The 19,882-nt window shown below is 34.7% G+C and overlaps 3 protein-coding genes across 7 annotated transcripts in view; 1 reads left to right on the top strand and 2 right to left on the bottom strand.

Moving 5' to 3' along the window:
• LOC123312987 (retinol dehydrogenase 13-like) lies at positions 1 to 11,333 on the bottom strand. Of its 5 annotated transcripts, none has more exons than XM_044897635.1 (5): positions 11,132 to 11,333; positions 1,427 to 1,602; positions 939 to 1,262; positions 556 to 878; positions 1 to 293 (listed from the first exon to the last, which is right to left on the bottom strand). In XM_044897635.1, the coding sequence occupies exons 2-5, from the start codon at positions 1,596 to 1,598 to the stop codon at positions 108 to 110; spliced, it is 1,005 nt and encodes a 334-aa protein (XP_044753570.1). In that variant the 5' UTR covers positions 1,599 to 1,602; positions 11,132 to 11,333; the 3' UTR covers positions 1 to 107. The 5 variants fall into 5 exon arrangements, with proteins under 5 accessions (XP_044753570.1, XP_044753569.1, XP_044753571.1 ...); XM_044897634.1 differs by lacking the exon at positions 11,132 to 11,333 and adding an exon at positions 1,882 to 1,992; XM_044897631.1 differs by lacking the exons at positions 1 to 293; positions 556 to 878; positions 939 to 1,262; positions 1,427 to 1,602; positions 11,132 to 11,333 and adding exons at positions 3,220 to 3,441; positions 4,080 to 4,402; positions 4,483 to 4,806; positions 4,994 to 5,175; positions 5,247 to 5,397.
• Positions 5,549 to 19,882, top strand: part of LOC123312990 (leucine-rich repeat-containing protein 40-like) — a 25,322-nt gene continuing 10,988 nt past the window's right edge. Inside the window, exon 1 of the mRNA XM_044897642.1 lies at positions 5,549 to 5,636. The gene's annotated coding sequence lies outside the window, so the exon portion shown is untranslated. The remainder of the gene's footprint in view (positions 5,637 to 19,882) is intronic.
• LOC123312985 (ankyrin-3-like) lies at positions 11,867 to 14,943 on the bottom strand. The gene is made up of 2 exons (XM_044897629.1): positions 14,546 to 14,943; positions 11,867 to 13,219 (listed from the first exon to the last, which is right to left on the bottom strand). Exons 1-2 carry the CDS (start codon positions 14,802 to 14,804, stop codon positions 11,949 to 11,951), a joined length of 1,530 nt encoding a protein of 509 aa, XP_044753564.1. The 5' UTR covers positions 14,805 to 14,943; the 3' UTR covers positions 11,867 to 11,948.

Below are 19,882 nucleotides of genomic sequence, written 5' to 3' on the forward strand. Positions count from 1 at the left end.
TACATTATCATTATTATTTATTTTACATATTGGGATTATGAAGATGAATGAATTGTTATTGGCATACAATGAGTGGTGTTATTGCAGAAGTACTTGTACAACTTGATTCATAGTCTTTCTTCAGGTCTGAGTCGAACTATTTTCTCTGATTCTCTCCAGATTTCTTCACAAAAATGTTCATCATCCAGTTGTTTGGGTTTCTGCAGAGGGACGCATCTGAAGTAATGTGCTCCATTTAAAATTTCCTTGCTTGTGGCTAGGTGAAATGGAGTCTGAGCAGCTTTGAGCAAATCCTGCAGATAAAAATTTGGAATAATTTCTCGATATATTCAATACGTTGAGAAAATAAAAATAAAAGGATCAAATTACTGAAATATCATATAAATCACTTCCGTAACGAATTTGTTGCTATACTATGTAGGTGGGCATTTTAATATTGAATAGATTTATGAGATATTTTAGTAATTCATTTCTTATTGTCCTAGTCTTAGTTGAGAGTGCTTGGTCTGAAGATACTCTAACATAGTAGAGCGAAACTAGTCAGTGGCAACTTACTGTTGCCACGAGGAAAGTCATGATTTTGAACGCTATTCTATAAGCAGTCTTATCAATTTCTTCTCCCTCCAAAGTGTCGAAGATAGGGGTTACAGATGCACCTGGATCAGCAGCATTGACTTTGATCTTATATTTCCCCAATTTTTTAGCCATTTCTTGGGCAACGATCACAGTACATCCCTTTGAATTCGAATAGTTTTCGAAGTGGATATCCATTGTAACAGGTCTTATTGGATATAACTTCTTTGCGGTGATGTTCTGAAAGCCTGAAAGTGCAGAGGAAAGGAAAACTATTCTTCCCTCGTCAGCTGATTTCAATAGATCTGCGCAAAAAATAATGTTGGTTAGTATTATTATTGCTCAATATAGAATAGGACCCTTACCAATCAGCAGATGTGTCAGAAGAAAGTGACCCAAAAAGTTGGCTTGCATTGCTGGGGCTACTCCATCTTCAGTTTCAATTTCGTCACTAAAAGCAATTCCTGCGTTGTTGATTAAAATGTCTATTTTCGATTCTTCCTTCTTTATACTTTCTGCGAACTGTCGGACAGAAGAGAATCGACACAAATCCAGATGTTTGTATGTTATGTTGGGATTATTTGTCGCCTCTTTTATTTCGTTTATCTGTTTCTCAGCGTTTCTTCTACAGGCAATGATGACCTTACAACCTCTTGATGCAAGCAACATTGCAGTCATGTAACCTACTCCTGAAACGAGGAAAATCCACCTTATCATACAGAGTGTCTATTATAAAATTACACTTTGTGAAAATTTACAATCACTGAGATTTTCAGATGAGAAGAAATGAATATTTGGATCTAATAAAATTTTTTCATGATGTTCTGATTCAATTGATGGGAAAAGTCATTACCAGAGTTCCCACCAGTGACAATGGCAGTTTTTCCCTTCAAACAGGTCATGCTGTTAGACATTCCATTCCTGTAGTTCATGATCAACCATCCTATGCTTTTGGCAACCAAGGAAATCAATATCGTTATAACCTTGAAGGCTATGCTGAAGAAATCCTTTATTGATTGTATCATTTTTCTGTTTTTGAGAGAATGCAAAAGAGAGTCAGTAAAAATTTGAAATATGCGATAAATATAAAAAATATTTTCTTTTTTGGATAATGGATCTGTACGAGATTTCATGGGGATTTTAAGATATTATGTTCAAAATAAAAAAACCGAAAATATATCAAGAGAAAATGTGAAAAATTTTCAACGAATTCTTTTCAGATTTTTTCTAAATATCGATGGCTAATTGATCTATTGAAGTAGTAAACATGATGGAGCTATTCTATTTCTATTGACCTTTTCAACTCACCCGTACTAACTTAATATTTAATGAGTATCGGGGACTCAATTATTCCAATCGACTCACTCGGAATGGAACAATCGATAGACTAAGACAATCGACTAACGGATGAAAAAAATCCTGAGTCCATGTTGCCGAACTCAATTAATTTTTTATACATCTAAACGCGCTCCAGAACGAGAATGTCCTTTATGGAAAACTACTAGGTAGGATCTTGACAATCATTTTCGATGGAGAATAATTATGTCAATGGGCCAGTATCGTTTCAAAATTGGAATTCGCAGTTTTATATTAGTAGGTATTTTTTTTTAATTCACTAAGCAATTACATAGATGCTCATAAAATTCTCATTAAAAAAGTAGTTTGACGAGGCAACAGCGCAATTCGGTTTTGACCAAAGTGCATTGCATTAATCGTTGGATGAATAAAATCATCTGAATTATCTTCATTTTATAATTAATGCAAGTATATAATTGTTCACTATATCACTAATATTTTCCTTAACAACCACAAACTTTAATCTTACACCAAATGGTATTCAACAAAAGGACCCATCAATAGTTGATTTTTTATCCATTTTAGTACAACTATATCCTTACAAATTCTCTCATAAAATTTATACTAATTAAGGTTTGTAAAGAGTAATGAAATTAGAAAATATTCTTTCCATTTCACAACATTTTTCCAGGTCATATTTCTATTTTTGAGTGTTGGGTTGAATGAACATTTCTCTGGCGCAAAATCATTGTAACTTCTGTAAACGTGATCCTAGATTCATGAACTTTGAAGGACATTCAAAATAGATTTCAGAAACAACAACATATCGATTGTTTTGATTGTAAACTAGAGGGCGTTATGTAGCACCTTACTCTAATCGTGATTTTTTTTCGAGGATGGCAAAAGCCATGCAATAACTCTAACCATCTGACATAAAGTCAACTATCAACCTGTTAAAACCGCAAACTCATATCTCTTCTCTTTCTGAAGATATTCGCATTTTATCAATTTTGGCCGCCACCCTTAATGAATCACCCTGTACTTTGTTACTTTAACATATTAAAAGGATGCCACTGTGACTAAACCCTGATGAAAAAACCACAAGGGTACAGGACAAAAATTATTCATCAAGATAATGCCAGTTGATCACTTAAGAGTAGTTATTGAAGATTGAAGTGATAATAACTAAGTACAAAACTACCCATTTCACGAGAAGGAAGGGCATCAGGATTAGGTATTTAAATTATAAAAAATATTCACTATGAGTTTTCTCTGGATATTATTTATTTGTTTATTATGATTAAACAATTAATATTGAAAAAAAATATATTCATCCAAATTGAGCTAAATATTACACATAAGTACATATATAGTATAGTATTATCTTTATAGCCTTTCTTCTGGTCTGAGTTGCACTATTTTCTCTGATTCTCTCCAAATTTCTTCACAAAATTGTTTGTCGTTCAGTCCCCTAAGTTTTGGAAAAGGCAGGCATCTGAAGTAATGAACGCCACTGACAATTTCCTCGCTTATAGCAACATGAAACGGGTTATTGGCAGCCCTAATCAAATCCTACGAGATAATGGAAAAATTTGAGAATAATTTCATAATTGGTTCAAACTGAGGATATGATATTGCAAAAGCAACAAGGGTTTTCTATAGCACTCTGCGAATAGGTTTCTCCAAAGAAATTTTTCATGAATATGAAACATATTAATTATTCATTTTTGTGTGTATTGAAAATCTTCAGAAATGGAGATTCGATGAACTAAAGTTACAGAGCAGCAGCATTGGTTTTTGAGGGATTTTCTATAGGTATCTATAGATCTATCTACATCCTGAAAGTTTTTGAACACACAGCGACACAGCAGACTTCTTACTGTACTTTCCTACCCTGTAGAACTAAGTCGCATAATTATGAAAATGAGTATCATTCTCTGAGTTTGAATTTTGGGAATGCAGAATGTTCAAACCTATATTTCGCATGTCTCTTTTTGAAATGAAAATGTTCTAAGGCAAATAATACACAAAAGAAAAAATTTTAACAGGAGTCTGTTGGTATTAACTTAAAGCTATACCAGCAAAATCTCCCTGCCAAACTGGAAGCATAGTACGAGTTATTAGATTTTATTAAACTTCTTCAATTCCCATATTTAATCGCCTACAAGAAATGATTCAATTTGTCAAATCATTGTAGCCTTAAAACTTACTGTAGCTAGTAGGAAATTTGATAAGTTGGTCAGCCTCCTTAATGCAGTCTTGTGTGCTCCTGGTTCTTTCAAAATGTCGAATATTGGAGTGACCACTACTCCGGGGTCAGCAGCATTGACCTTGATACCATATCTTGCTACTTTCTTGGCCATTTCTTGGGCAACAAGAATGTTGCATCCCTTAGAATTTGTGTAGTTGCAAATGCGACTTTTTACAGTCGGTGGTATCGTTGGATACAAATTCTTCACGCTCATATTATGTTCGTGTGCAATTCCCGAAGACAGAAATACAATTCTCCCTCCGTCGCTTGCCTTCAAAAGATCTGCGAACAGAATAAATCGCGTTTCGATCATTTCAGCTTGCTTGGTGTATTTATGCAGCGATCCAAACATTATTTCTCACCCATCAGAAGATGTGTCAACAGGAAGTGGCCTAAGAAATTGGTTTGCATCACAGTGTCTAGTCCATCCTCAGTTAGTACATCGTCACTATAGCCAAGTCCTGCGTTATTGATTAAAATATCTAGTTTAGTTTCTTCCTTCTTTATATTCTCTGCGAATTGTCTGACTGAAGCGAATCTACTCAGATCTAAATGTTTGAACGTTATGTTGGGATTGTTTGTCGCTTTTTTAATCTCGTTTATCTCTTTCTCGGCGTTTCTTCTACAGGCTATGATGATTCTACAACCTCTCGATGCTAGCAGCATAGTGGTCATGTATCCTATACCTAAAATGGGATGAATCTTTAGGATCAATATCGAAGAATTCTTTCGTATTTTCATCTCACACCATCTGAAACAACTAATAATATCAATTTTCATTTAATACGATAACAAACACTGATTAAACAATAGAATCAATAGATGGTGTTGTGAAAAATGCTCTTGCCCAACCAAAATGAAAATTATAATTACCAGAGTTGCCACCAGTAACGATTGCAGTTTTTCCATTTAAACACATCAAACTATTCGAAATCCCATTCTTCACATTCATACGAAACCAGATGATGTGGTGAATGAATAAAGTATAACAATTGATGGAGACATCCAGCACATGGCTGAAGAAATTTTTAATTTTTTGAATCATTTCCCAAAAGCTGGAAAAAATTAATAGCTCGATTATTTTCAGAAATTTTTTTTGGGATTTCATTTATCATCAAAAACCTACCCATAAAACATAAACGCAGTGACATACAAAGTGAATTTGATACAAGTGGTTAATAATGTAGTAGAATAACTTTCTTCAAATTCCAGAAGGTTTATATGCACATTTTTCTGAAGCACAATAGAGCTACCTGTAGCTTCGCGTTACATTTATGAATATGGGAATGATTTTACCGATATTTCACACATACTAGGAACATTCACTAATTAGAATAGCTTTGAAACTCTAATTTGCGATAATGTGGACAAGTATTTTCTATGTTGCCAAATTGCAGAATATCATTAGTCATCAAACGCAATAATCATTTTTGATAAGAAAACAATGACCAGTCATAGGTAATTAGTTTGTGTGGACTTCCCTAGAATACTTGTATCCAATTTTACAACCAAAACAGTACGTATATCGAAAGTAGAAAATTATTCAGATGAATCTAAAATTTTCATCAAAAACTTTTCAGAATTGCTTTATTGGTTAAACGAATTCAACAATGTTAAGAATCTAAATCTGTTAAGTTTCACATTCATATCTATTAAACTCTTGAAATTGGACTCATGAAATTCGATTTATTTGTACTGAAACCTACATATTCCATTCAGCTCAAAAGAATTGATGAGAAATATTTTCATTCATGGAAAATGGTTGTTCATTCGACATATTTGTTACCTATTTTTAATTGCCAAGCCAAACATAATTGCATCTAAATGATGAAATCGTAGAGAACTCAGTTCACGTCAAAAAAACAACGTTTTCATTTTTACGTTTCCTCGAATCAATATGAGTGCACAATCGTACATTTTCTTGGAAAATATAGGACAATTTGGCAACCCTTGGCACTTAGTTCACGTTGTTCAAAATATTCCAATCCCAATAAATTATCGAACATTATGTTTATTAGGAAACTGTGATTTTTCTGTTGAAAGCTTTTTAGTTCATTCTAAGTGAGGACATAAGTTACTTGCTGTTGAATTAAACATTAATGCTAATTTTCGATAATGAGAAAATTGGATTATTCAATTGCAATCAAATGGTTAACAATATAAATGATCGAAGGTTAAAAAATACTCCAATTTTCAGAGTTTCACAGGTAAGTGTAGTAGAAATATGTGGGAATTCGTGGAAAAATTGCCTGTTTATGAATTAACGTAAGAATAAGTGGAAAATACACTGCGCAAAAAAATTAACGCACATTCTGAAAATCTCAATTTTAATGAAAGTTAACTCTACATTGACCTTATAAATTATTTTTTATGTTCTCTCGGGAAGGTTTTGAACGAAACACGACACATTAAATGGAAGAAAAATTCAGGATTTCACCGAATCTTATATGAAAGAAGAGAAATGAACAATTTTCAAAATACTGAAATGCTGATAAGTGATTTAATACTTGGTATTTCCACCCCTTGCGTTAATTACAGCTCGGCAACGACGGTTCATACTCAAAATGGGATCTAATCCTTCCCAGATTTCTCCGAGTTGGATTCCTAAGTCATTAAGAGAAGCTGGATGATTTTCTGAACTTCTCAGCCTTCTATTGAGGTTGTCCCAAACCTGCTCAATCGGATTGAGATCTGGACTTCTTGCTGGCCATTCCATTGTATACAAGGGAACGTCGATCACAATGGTAGAGGCAGAATCTAGACTCATCTGTGAGAGAACTCTTTCCCAATCGGCGTCTTCCCAATGGATATGCTCTCTCGCAAAATCCAAACGCGCCCTTCGATGGGCTGGGGTAAGAGCTGGGCCTCTTGCCGCGACACGAGGCCTTAAATCATATTCTCTGAGGCGATTTCTTATTGTCTGAGTGCTAATTTGCACCTCATGAGTTTGCTCAAGATGAATTTGAAGGAGGCGAGCGGTTGCAAACCGTTGTCTCAACGAAGAAACTCTCAAGTAACGTTCTTGAATGGCAGTTGTTACCCGTGGTCTACCCTGTCCTGGTCTTCGGACATTCATACCTGTCTCCCTGAATCGCTGCAACATTCTGGACACACTTGTATGGGAAACTCCAAACCTTTCTGCAATTCTTGTGTATGTCCACCCTTCTTCTCGCAAAACTACCGCTTGGGCACATTCCTATTGGGTCAAATTGCGTGTTTCGCGTTGTATAGCGATTGAGTGTAGAAAATCAAACGAAAGAAAAACTATTGATCACTAGAATTGATCGAGAACAACTGATTTTAGAATGGATCCAATATATGCAAAATCTGATAATATCATTTTTTTTTTATTCCTGCTGGGAAAAAACATCTGCATTGAAGAAAACCGTTGAGAGTGGATAACATATGCATGCATAATTCTGATAAAAATAATTATCATTGAGAACTCCTTCAGTTGTTGAATAAATTTGAGAATTCCATAATGTGCGTTAATTTTTTTGCGCAGTGTATAATATTACTCAACAATCATATTATAATATCTTTTATTCACGAGGCAAAGTGGTAAACTAACTGATTATTTAAAAAATATTCCGAAAACAATTTTTCAAGTAGTTGACCGACTGCAGAGGAGTTGGACCATCAAAAGCAATCAAATCTCTCCTGGCACGATAAGAATCAAATTTGCCTTCCCGCATGGGGGGAAAACATCAATCCAGAATTGAACTTATCTGTCACAATCGAAGAATCTTCGAGCTGGTTCGGGCGATTGCTTTTAATTTCAGTTTAACTTTAATCATGTCCCTATGAACATCTGGTCTCGCTTCACAATAGGAACGGGGCCTAACATTCATCGCTGCTGAATCGTTTTGAATCATTCTAATAGGGTCTGAACGGATTCAGATTACATGCACGGTCGTTTTATTCAAATCGTATTTTATTCACATTTCATGGCTTCCAGTCCTCTATCTGAAAGTTCTGCTTTATTTGACCGAAAGGTTTCGATCGCTGGTTATCTATACATTTTTGGTTTCGTTATGCATTCGGATGAGGAATATGATATTGCGGAAAAGAATAAGACCAGTTTTACTCTCTCTATGAATAGAGACATCATACAGTGGGAGTCAAATATCTGGGAATAACCCTATACAGGGTGTCTGTGAACCAATGCGAAAGACTTGGGGAGATGATTCCTCGATGAAAATAAGCAGGGGTAGTTCCTATAATTTTTTTTCGATTTTGACCTCCCTTCCAACATACAGCCTTTGGAAGGCGATGACGAGTTGACAGTTAAATTTTTTTTACGGGTTCTAAAAAACACTGAGTCATGAAACTATACATAATATGAAGCTCTAAGTAGATGTTACTCACAAAATTTTTTTAGATCTCATAACTTTATTATTAGGAATTGAAAATAACAACCCCTTATGATTTTCCTTCAAAAATTGTTTTCGTGGGATAGATTTTCGAAAAATTAAATTCTCTTATGGTTTCCCATTCAACTCTGGAGAAAAAAGGTCTCTCGGAGGATTTCTCTCGGAATAAAAAAAACTTACAAGCGGTATACGAAGGTCTATGAGGCAGAGAGTTGATGCATGTATTTTAGCGGGAGGTAGTCATTCTATGAAACACTAAAACGATGAAATGGAATGAATTGCTTTTTATTTTTTCCGAGAAAAGTATCCGCTGTTTCGAAATTTTGCAAGAGACTTTTTTTCTACAGAACTGAATGGGAAACAATAAGAGAATATTATTTTTCGGAAATCTATCCCACGAAAACAATTTTTGAAGGATGAAATGACTCCTGAACTGTTTCTGAATGTTGAACAAAGGCACTTTTTCTGTTGAGTCAATTCAAGGAAGGAACACAACTTCATTTTTTGCATTTGTGCATTTGGTGGAAACCATCGGAAATTTTACTAACCGTAACATATTCATTTTATTGTCGTGTTTTCATTCAGTTGAATTATTATGGAAAAATAGGATTGTCGTCAGTAAGTTTAACAAGTATTTTTAAGTGCGGCTGAATTTGGCAGCTTCTGTTATATGTTGTAATGAACTAATTGTGTTCCTACAATTAAGAAACATTGATATTCAATCTAGAAAGGAACAGGATGATAACGAAAAGCTGGTTTGAAAATTAAACCATGGCCAGCATTATTGAAGGATGTGTCAGTCAGAACACAACACGAATGCTTTCTCCAAAACACTTCAAAAACGTCAATATTGATCTGTAGAGTAAATGTTTTGATATAGATTCAACCTTTCTAAGTTCACATACTCAGGATTGTGAACAAAACAAAAATATTCAAGTTATTAATGAATTGGTTGAGGTTGAGAAACCATTGTAAGGAGCCATCCCACAAGGGTAATCAGTATCTTAAATTTTCTGATAACACGTCGATCTATGTAGATTATAGGGAAACAAGTTGATGTCTTCTTTCAAAATCTTGGGACCTGTTCCAACGGACACTTGTTGAGATAAAACCTGAACAGAGGTTCGCGGAGCTTTTGTCTTCATATTTTCAACATTTCTCATTTACTACTTTCTTTTTTCTTTGAACACTACCTAGTCTTCTATTTTCTCCTCATTACTGAAGAAGGATTCAATAATAAATAACCATCTTGATAATTTAGATAAATACAACAACAATCCAGAAACCTGACTTGACAGTAAAGTGGTACAGAATATCGAACTTCAGAATTCCGTAGCCTACTTTACGACCATTTTTTGCTTCCATGATTAAATGAACAAAAAAATAAAGAAATAAACCAGCATCTATTGTAAGAAATCACTCTTCTATTTAGAATATGATGACTAAGAAGATTTCAGCAATTGTGTTATTTTCAGTGGCTACGAATTTTTCGTAGCTACATGTAGTCTGTTGAGTACGACAAATGAAATGTTGTATTCTCCCTCCTCTTGCGTAACCACTCTCCCTCCAACTAGAATCAGTTCTCATAACCGAAACCAATACAAGAGTAAACCTTATGGAATCATTACTATTGTGTTAAATTTCAATGGCCCTAGGGTCCCAATACACGATTCATTCGGTTCATTAGGCCCCATGCCGTCCCAAAGTCCACTCCTCCATATAATTAACACACTTTATAAACTGGAAAATTACGAGTTAGAGATCTAGAACCCCCCCGGACCTGTGTACGTGTGTGTGTGGCAATCGTCATGGCTTTGAATGGTTTTATTGTATTGAAGTGTTTTTCTATTTCACATAGGGGCGGTACGCCCTCTCGGGTGGTTCTTTACGAATAAAATAAATCCTTAAATTACAAGCTTCCTTCTTTTATCCGGTCGTCGACGGTCCAAAAGGCGTTCACACTTCGATTTTTTTTATTCCATCTCATTGTGTCGAAAAACAACCCCCTTCAATTCGTTATTTGTTAACGAGGCTAATTCAAAAGATTGTTATCGCGAGTCTTGTATCAATTATTGAACATTATTTATATAAATGACATATATCTTCATGGAAATCAAATATTCTCAGATTCAGGTTTATTGTATTTAAAATTATGAACATCAGCAATATTTCAGAGTACCTACGTAATAAGCAAAAATGTGGAAATGATAAATAAAATGATGCTCCACAGAAGTTGAGAAAGATCAGAAATTTTGTGACTGTTTTAATATTTTTTTAATAGGAGAAATCTGAATGTTTATTTTAGTTGTGTTACTCATTTTTTTGCCCATTTCTTATTAAGTTTCACACTCTGAAACTAAAAAATTTATCCAGAGGAGCAAAAAAAACCTTTCAGAAATAAGGGAGTTAACATCTGATTTCTCATAAATGACTATTTTTGGTGGTTAACTTTTGTGGATCAGTATATTTTATATACAGTGTGATTACCAATTGTTTCTCGAAGTCGATGTTATACGAAGTTCGTTCAGAACTTCAATAATTTTTTCAGTCTTCCACAAATTTTTAAATGACTTTTCTACCAAGGAGTTCTTGATTCTTGTTCAAGCTCGAAGAAGTTTCTTTAAGAAAATTTCATTACCTTATTCAATACTGTAATCAAATACAAAACACAAAATCCACTCCATTTTCATATCAAAAATAATTGAACACTTGTCTAAAACATCTCTATTTATGAAACTGAGAACAATTCAAACTATGCACTCGTTTGGAGAGTATTGAACTTCAATATTATCAATGAAACAGTGGGAATCAAGTTCAAAGCAGCAATTATATTCTTCAGATCAAATGAAGTTATTTTTTCTAATGAAAGAGTTTAGATATTGGTTGAAAAAAAAAAAGATTGATAATTCTCTCATCATTGATTGAGTTTCATCTTATTCAATAAGATGATATTGTAATTTTTTTTGACCTTTCGTTTTGCTCGTGTGCACAAAACGCATAGATAAGTTATCAGTGGAAGGAACTACGGCAATATTGCCGATCGAAGTTGAACTTCAAAATTTTTTCTTTCTACATTCCATCTCTTTTTGAAAATGGAAATTTTCCCTCACACAAAACTTATGTATCTACTAATAATCGAAATTTTGCTGCGCCTGTTGGTAGGTATTCGTAATTTTCTGAGTACAAATTTGTACTCAGTTTGAAATTATTTAATTATCATCGTCATTACATAAGATTCCCTAATTTTTTTATTTCAAAGGGTTATGTAGGAAAAAACTGAAATTTCACATAAATATTTTTTATTATATACATATACCTACATATCATTACAAAAACAATCAATTACTAATAATTCTGAACAAACAATATTACTTACATAAGAAATTAACTCACATAATCAATGAATAGATCAAAGCAAAATAAAACACAGTGACAAAAATTAACAAATTGAAATATTAGGGAGAATTTTCAATTTCTCTTCCTTCCAAATTATTACGAGCAAATGCCAAGGAGTTCGTGATTTGCCTTTGTAGTTTTAACGATAATTTCACGTCCATATAGTATACGATACGTTCTAGACAGTTTCTAGGCAGTTTTTGAGGTGTAAAACTGCAGAGATGATCTAGGACGATATCCTTGGCAATTCTATACTTGCGAGCCATTGAAACTCTTTCCTTCAACAGATATTTGTAATGAAGGAAGCCCTCTAATTGTGACGATTGAAAATCCAAACTTTTTATCACTGCAGATTTCTTTAATAACTCAACCAGCTTTCTTTCCTTCATTACACACAGGTCATAAAAGCTGACCGTTGGATGAAATTCCAGGTTAGTGTTCTTCATCGATTCTATTTCTCGTTCACATGATTTGATAGTCGTTTCGACTATAATACCCATAAAAGTATTCCGTGGAATTTTGACATCCCCACTTTTATGGATAAGTTTTTCTTCTGGGATTCCGTTAAGTATTGAATGGGATATTATAACGGATACCATATTACTGCAATTTTTCGTTATGGCCATATCAAATGGTGTTTCACCATTGGCGTTTCTTAAAAACAAACTCGGGTGGCTCGTCAATAAATGCTCGGCAAATTCGGTATTATCATGTAATACCGCCAGATGTATTGGAGTATTTTCAGCATATAGATCCTTTTCATTTAAATTTATCCCATTTTCCATGAGAAGTCTCGCCATAGCCTGAATGCTGTCCGAAAATCTTTCCTCCGCCATCTCATGGAGAAGATTTGAACCACCCTCGTTTTTGGCATTTGCATTACTGCCACAATCCAGCAGCATTGCAACCTCATCTAAACTTTCCCTCATCAGGATCACGAAGGAGGATAAGGCTGTACGTCTGAAAGAGTCCCTTTCCTCCAGGCTTGGTTTGCACTGCAGAACAGAGTACATGGTTTCCTTACCTCCTTGTGTGAATGCCACTAGATGCAGTGGTGTCATGCCTCCTCCTGTGCACAGGTTGATGTCACCACCATACTCAATCAAGAGCTTGAGTATTCTGTGCCCTTTCTTTGATAGCACAGCCTCATGCACAGGAGAGTAGCCGTCCTTATTTGCCTTATTTGGATCTGCGCCTTTTTTCAGTAGTTTTAAGGCCGTTTTTTCACCACCGCATCTTGCGGCGTGATGTAGGCAAGTGCTGTCATCTGAGTCCACTGGTTTGTTGATGTAGTGGAGTTTGGAAATGAGCAAATCAACGAGATCTCCATCTGAAATAACAATGATATATCAATTAAACGCTGATAACTCGATGTAGCAGCAATGATGAAATTAACAACATTCGAATTCAATTCGGCATATTATTTTCTCATTTCAGAAGGCACACCCAGTATATATTCCCATCGTAAGATGATTTGATGCTATTTCAATAGTATGTCATACCTTGGGTAAAAAATCAACGGTTTATCAGTTATTGGGATTCTTATGGAAAATATTGAGGTCGAACTTTATTGTTTTTTCTGCTGGATGGGTTTTCTCACAAAAATTTTCACTATTTTCAATGAGCTCATTTTCGCAGAAACAAAGAATGGTGAAAACCGCAGCCTCCTACGATACTTCGTTTTTGAGCTTGACAATTTCGTAAAGTTCTCATAACTTTTTTGTCTTTTAAGTTACAAATCTGAAACTTGAACCTTCTACAGGCAGTTTTTTACGTAGGATCCACTGATGAGCTCGAAATATTTTCACATTTCGAATCATTACGTAAACTCATTTTTTTAAATATAATCTTTTATCGAATTTGTTATTTTTGAATTGGAAAAAAAATCTTTTGTCAGTAGATTCTATGTATGAAAGTGCCTAAGAAGGTTCAAGTTTCAGATCTGTAACTTCAAAGACAAAAAAGTTATGAGAACTTTTCGAAATCGTCAAAATCTCAAATTTTGTTTATAACTCGAAATTTAAAAATGATAAGCCGATTCTGTTTTCAGATTTGAATTAGTCATGAAAAAGAGCTCGAGAATGAGTCATCCGTTTTCTTCTACCTGCTATAGTTTTCGAGATCCCCTCAGTAGACAACGAATTTGGACCACCCTGTACCTATTCTGTTGAAATTGCAATCAAATCAGCTATCTTACGATGCGACAATACACTGGGTTTTCCTTTTGAGTTAAGAATGTCAGTCACTAATTTTTTGATGAAAATAATATTATAGCTATAATTACATATTATAATTTTGTACGAAAATTTGTATAAGATTGGCAGAATAATATAAAATCGGTGAATAGAATAAAATTTCGTAAAGTTGTGATAACACTTATGTTAGAAAAATGTTATTAGAGAGTAGAAGAATATCTGGATGACATCCTTAAGTTTACGTTATTCCTGACATGTCCTATACATTGTAATAATAATAATAAACTACACGAACAAACTACAAAATTAAATTCGAAAGTTATATGTTATAAAAATCCCGATTTACAATTCGGGATTGAAAATGAAATAATACCTTCATAAAAATGAGATGCGATTGAAATATTTTTCATTCGACAATGAGACAATGTGAAAAAAATACATAATTTCGAAACTAAACTTACCATCGCATTTGATGATGTGGACAGCTGGCGAGAATCCATTGAGTTCGTGTTGCCACAAGAAATCCGCACCTCTGTTCATCAAAAATTTCACCATTTCACTGTGTTTCGCTGGATTCGAAATCAATTTTCGCGATACGCGATACAGGGCAGTCTCGTCCGTATCGATCAGAACATCTGGATCACCTATGGTATCGATCAGATTTCCCAACAGTTTGAAACTGTGGCTTTCGACCAACCTATGCATATATTCTCCGTACATTTTTAATCACTTTGAAGATCGGGATTCGCTAAGGAAACTACTAAACTGACCGTGGACTGGTGAATACTGAGTGCAAATTTTGAAGAAAGTCGTTTTTATACAAAATTTTCGATCTTTCTTCTGAGAAATGATAGACCTCAATGTTATTCTTCCGAGAAATATTGAATTGGGGGTTGTAAAACTTATCAGGGTGATTAGTCTACAATTCAGGTACCGGTAGGGTTCTACCATCTCTCATTTAAAATCTATAAAGAGGATTAGGGTCAGTAATTAACAAGTCGTTAACTCTCATTCATAACACAATTCTACCTAGATATTAGGATGATGTGATAATAGAAAAGGATTAGAACTGAAAGGTTACAGATAAGTCAGAACCTATATTTTTGGAATCAGATTAGAAAATACTTAGTTTATCTTTGATTGTAATAGTAGATTTCGAGAAACGCATGAAAACTTCTGATGCTATTCAGGATTTTGGTTGAGCCAAACATTGATGATAATATGAATAATATTCATATAGGTTCACGGGAGAAGCTTTCTAATTGAAAAGTTTCTGACCGAAATATAGTGCCATTGTAGAATTCGAAGAAACATTCGGTGGGTAATCATTTCTCATTTATTCTCCGAAATGATAATTTGAAAAAAGAACCATCATATTACTCGTGCTCAAATTAGTGTCATTAAACAAGATGCGAATTCGACAAAATCATTTCACTTCACTTCAGAACATGAGGCATTGCCTTAACAAAGGAAAAAATTCCCCGGCAAATTCGGGCATATTGTTGTGAGTGTAGAGGGAGCAAAGAAGGGCCAACCAAGTGTCGAAGAGGTCGAATGACATAAAGCAGAAGCTTTTTTGTGAATTAAATATGACACTTATCCATTTTACCCTGAGTTTGTGATAAACATAAGTGTTATATTACGGACCATTCAAGTCGAGTTTTAATGCCATTTACGCATTGAATTGGATGTGTTCCCGGTCTCGAATGAAGCGACATATTTTTTCTGTCAATAAAGCGATGAATTGTATAGGACGATGATTTCTGCGAAACCGGTTGGTAGGGAATTGAGTCGCTTTGTTGAGGTCCTCGGCAGAAAGTTGTTTAGGTTTTTTTAGAGAGAAAATAAATTTACTATTAATATATTGAATCTATCTACTCCTCTCGAAAGAATATTTCTTTCAAATTCTCAAAGAACCAGGTGCAACCGTTCGGTCTCGACAAATTTTTTACTGAACCCAGCTTTTTCAGGATTTTTCGAAGGTCAGCTTTCGAGTCGTTTATCTCTCAATGAAAGTAACGGTAGATGAAAATGTGATACATATTCTGAAAGAGCAACTCTTCTAGTAATAAATCTGAGAATTTCATCCATCTCGGCGCAACCGTTCGATCTGGACGAATTTTTTACTGAACCCATTTTTTTAAGGATTTTTCGAGTGCTGCTACATGTTAAAAACGATATCAAAAAGTTCACATTCAGCATGTTCGATTGGAAGACCTTTGAGTCAGGTGACTGTTCACGGTTTCAAATGTGCCATTGCGGGGTACATTGTCCACCAACGTTAAAAAAAATGATATAGTATATTGACCCCTCAACGCCCACGAGCCATTGCCAGAGGGCAGCAGAGTCAAAAACCCCATAATTTGGTAACATCCGCTAAACAGCGACTATTTAAATGCGCATTAGTTGCATTTCGTCCACACGACCAGGTTTCCGGTGGGGGCCCTTCTAATTAAGTAGATGATTTTTGTTTGCTTAGATAATCATTTAATAGACCCCTGCTCTCGTATTAGCCTAACATGCCTAGTTGGTCTCCCTCTTATCGTCGATAAGATCTCGATGGTATCTGAGGACTAGAACACGCGGCCTTTAAAACCGTTCGACTTACTTTTATGCGATTGGTTTCGAACAGTCAAGTCGAAGGGTGAGAAGAGCGCTAGATTTGAATTGCGCGCCATTCTTGCTGTCATAATGACATACGACAAATCGATGGGTGACATATGGAGTGTAAGACGATAAAATAGCTCATCCTGATTGGATGTTTTCATCAAGACGTCAAATTAGATTGCCACGTACGACTAATTTTCTAACCGAATAGTGTTCTCCTTATTCGACTAGATAATATAAAAAATTCCAAAGAACTGTTTGACACTAGCCGGAAGGAATCGTTCAGAACAAAGTGTCAGAGATTCGTATTCTATGATTTCAATTTCCTCCTCGATGGTTCCACTAAGTTAACAGGAGAAACTACCAAATTTCAGGTAATGCAACAATGATGAATGATGAAAGTTATAGTGCTATGATGAATCAATTTTATTGCTTTCTCAAAAGGTTCGACAATTGCACTCCCAGGTATATGAATAGGGTGAAATTAACGACAGTCAAATCGTTTTCTCTAAAGCAGAAGGAATTTCTACAAACAACAATTTTTCATTTTTATTCTTTGTGTTTCGGAAGTTGGAAGATAAAACAGGTCATCAATTAGGTTTGACCGTACACATAGTTTATTCTAAGGTTCTGACAAAGGTCAACAATAATTCCGAAATGTATAAAATGCAAATTTGTGTTATAAGCAATGTGGAATTAAGTAGAATTCCATGCTTGTTGAACAGTATACCATATTATTATCACTAACCATATTTATAATCGAATTTGAAAACATATAGATCAATCCAGTGTCAATTAACATAATAACAAGAAGGGAAATAGGAACTCTGCACTATTTTAGCTGTACGTTTTGGAAAAAACGCGATTTTTAAACAATAGACAAGTTCAGGAACGTTTGCCAACCTTGTAAATAATAGAAAAAAATTCTTTCAATGGAAACGTATTTTTTTTAAATTATATTTATGCCTTTCGATTGCTTTCATCATTTTTCAAACCTTGGAAGGTCCCTGGCTCTCAAATCCAAGTGATATAAAAGAAAATGTATATTGAATTTTCAAGGTGAGTTACATTATTCAGGCGTTTTTTTCGTGCTTCCTACGTTATTATTATTAGACTATGGTTTCATCACAGAACGCCTCAACAAATAATGTGTTCTGTGATGTTCTGTGAACATCAATAATAATAATAATAAATAAATTATTAGTCTATGGATGAAACCATAAATATAATTTATTATTAGACTATGGTTTCATCACAGAACACATTAGTAGTTGAGGCGTTCTGTGATGAAACCATAGTCTAATAATAAATAAATTAGTAGTCTATGGATGAAACCATAAATATATTGCAGGAAACACTAAAAAACGCCTGAATAATGTCAAAACTGACCTCGAAAATTCAATATAAATTTTCTTTTTATCAATTGGATTTGAGAGTCAGGGACATTCCAAGGATTGCAAAATGATGCAATATACTTGTGTGCAATAGAGAGATACACCAAAATATCCTATAACCTAAATTATCAGAAAGCCCAGACACTGTCAAGAAGCGGAACGAAGATATGATTTAGGGTGAAAACCATTCCGTTAAAGGCCGACCAACCGTTATTAAAAAATATATAAAACAAATACTACCACCGAAACCTGCAATTATAGGGATGTTAAGGGCGTTCATAAATTAGAATTTTATCAACGGAGTCTGATTTACATTCGGAAGACAACCTTCTGTAGCCGGAGCAGCTGATGGAAGTGAAGTTTTAATTAATATTAATGGCGTCATTATATGGTTTCGAAAATTAAAAAGCCCCGTGTATTAAACGTGAAAATTGAGGTGTTAGTTCACAAATTGTGGCGCATGATAGGCTGGCCCGGACACGCTCTACTTAGATTCGAGGAGCGTCAAATTATGGCCCCAGCTCACGTATAATTCGCTGGAGATGAGTACCTATTCCAAAACCGCTAAAATCTGTACCAATTCACATTGTCAGACATTTTCCTAAAAGTGGATTCTTCAGTAAAACTTGCACGAACAAACTGAAAATACTCTTGTGCGCGAAATCTAAAAACTATGCATTTTAGGCTTAAAAGGTTTCCATGGAAATGACGACTAAGCTATTCGAAGAGATGGGCAGTTTTTGAAGGTCATTTTCGAAAAATTGTAGTGTCTTTCGGACCAGACTGGTAGAGTGATCCGAATCATCAAATAATGAATCCTGAAAAATAAAGTCTGTTGAAAAAAAATTTTTCTCTGACTTCCCCAATCCATAAAAATATAGGGCTTTTCTCGACTCGACGAATGACATTATTTCTAATCGTTATTTTGACCAACTGGCCATCCCTTCGAAAAATAAAAGGACCATTGGCTGGGCCATAACTGTCGTAGTTTAACCGACTCTTGGGTCCGAAGGATTGAATAATAGTTTTGTTTCTTTAATTAATTACAATAGATAACCCCCATTAACATAGTTAAGGGTTAGTCGTCAACGTAGCTCGGTGTCAACTTAAAATTCCTCACGTTCTTCCTCGCAATTTAACACGTTTTTTATTCAAATGCTGCCTAGCTGCCTCCTAAGGGCTTAGGCGATTGCTGTTAGATATGTAGATTTGAGGAATTAATCACTGAGGACTGTTAAAAGCTGGCCTCTGTCCATCCTTTGGAAAATACGGTATATCTGATCGATTCGCTTGATTTGAAATGGTCTGATGGAAATATGGAAATATGGAAATATTCGGTCTTAGTTTACAAAGTTGATCTTCAACTTTTAACTACCCTTCAATTAATTATGGTAAGCATTCGGTTTGAAACCGCGTACTTGAAGGAATCGGTCTGTTTTCGCTCGTTATCCAACGAAACCGAATATCCAATTTCATATATGGATATCGGTTACACTTATAATGGTAGTAATTAAAACTGAACATCGATGGTACATCGGATCCCATAGAAAGATTGCCTGAAACTGAAAAAGTTAACGCACGAGAAGCAAAAAACCATTCAGATTTAGATATAAGGGAAACATTTGATTTTTCATCTTTTGGAACGGTCAAAAAATTTCTCAACTTCCCTAACTTTCGTGGACAAGTATACAGGGTGAGTCTTTGACTCGTACAAATATTTTAACAGTAGATTCTTGAGGTCAAAAGAAACAGTTTTTTCGTTTACCATTTTTTCCGAATCGGCTGGGTTTAAAAGAT

The sequence above is a fragment of the Coccinella septempunctata genome, chromosome 5, assembly GCF_907165205.1.
Source record: "Coccinella septempunctata chromosome 5, icCocSept1.1, whole genome shotgun sequence".
Taxonomy (NCBI): Eukaryota; Metazoa; Arthropoda; class Insecta; order Coleoptera; family Coccinellidae; genus Coccinella; species Coccinella septempunctata.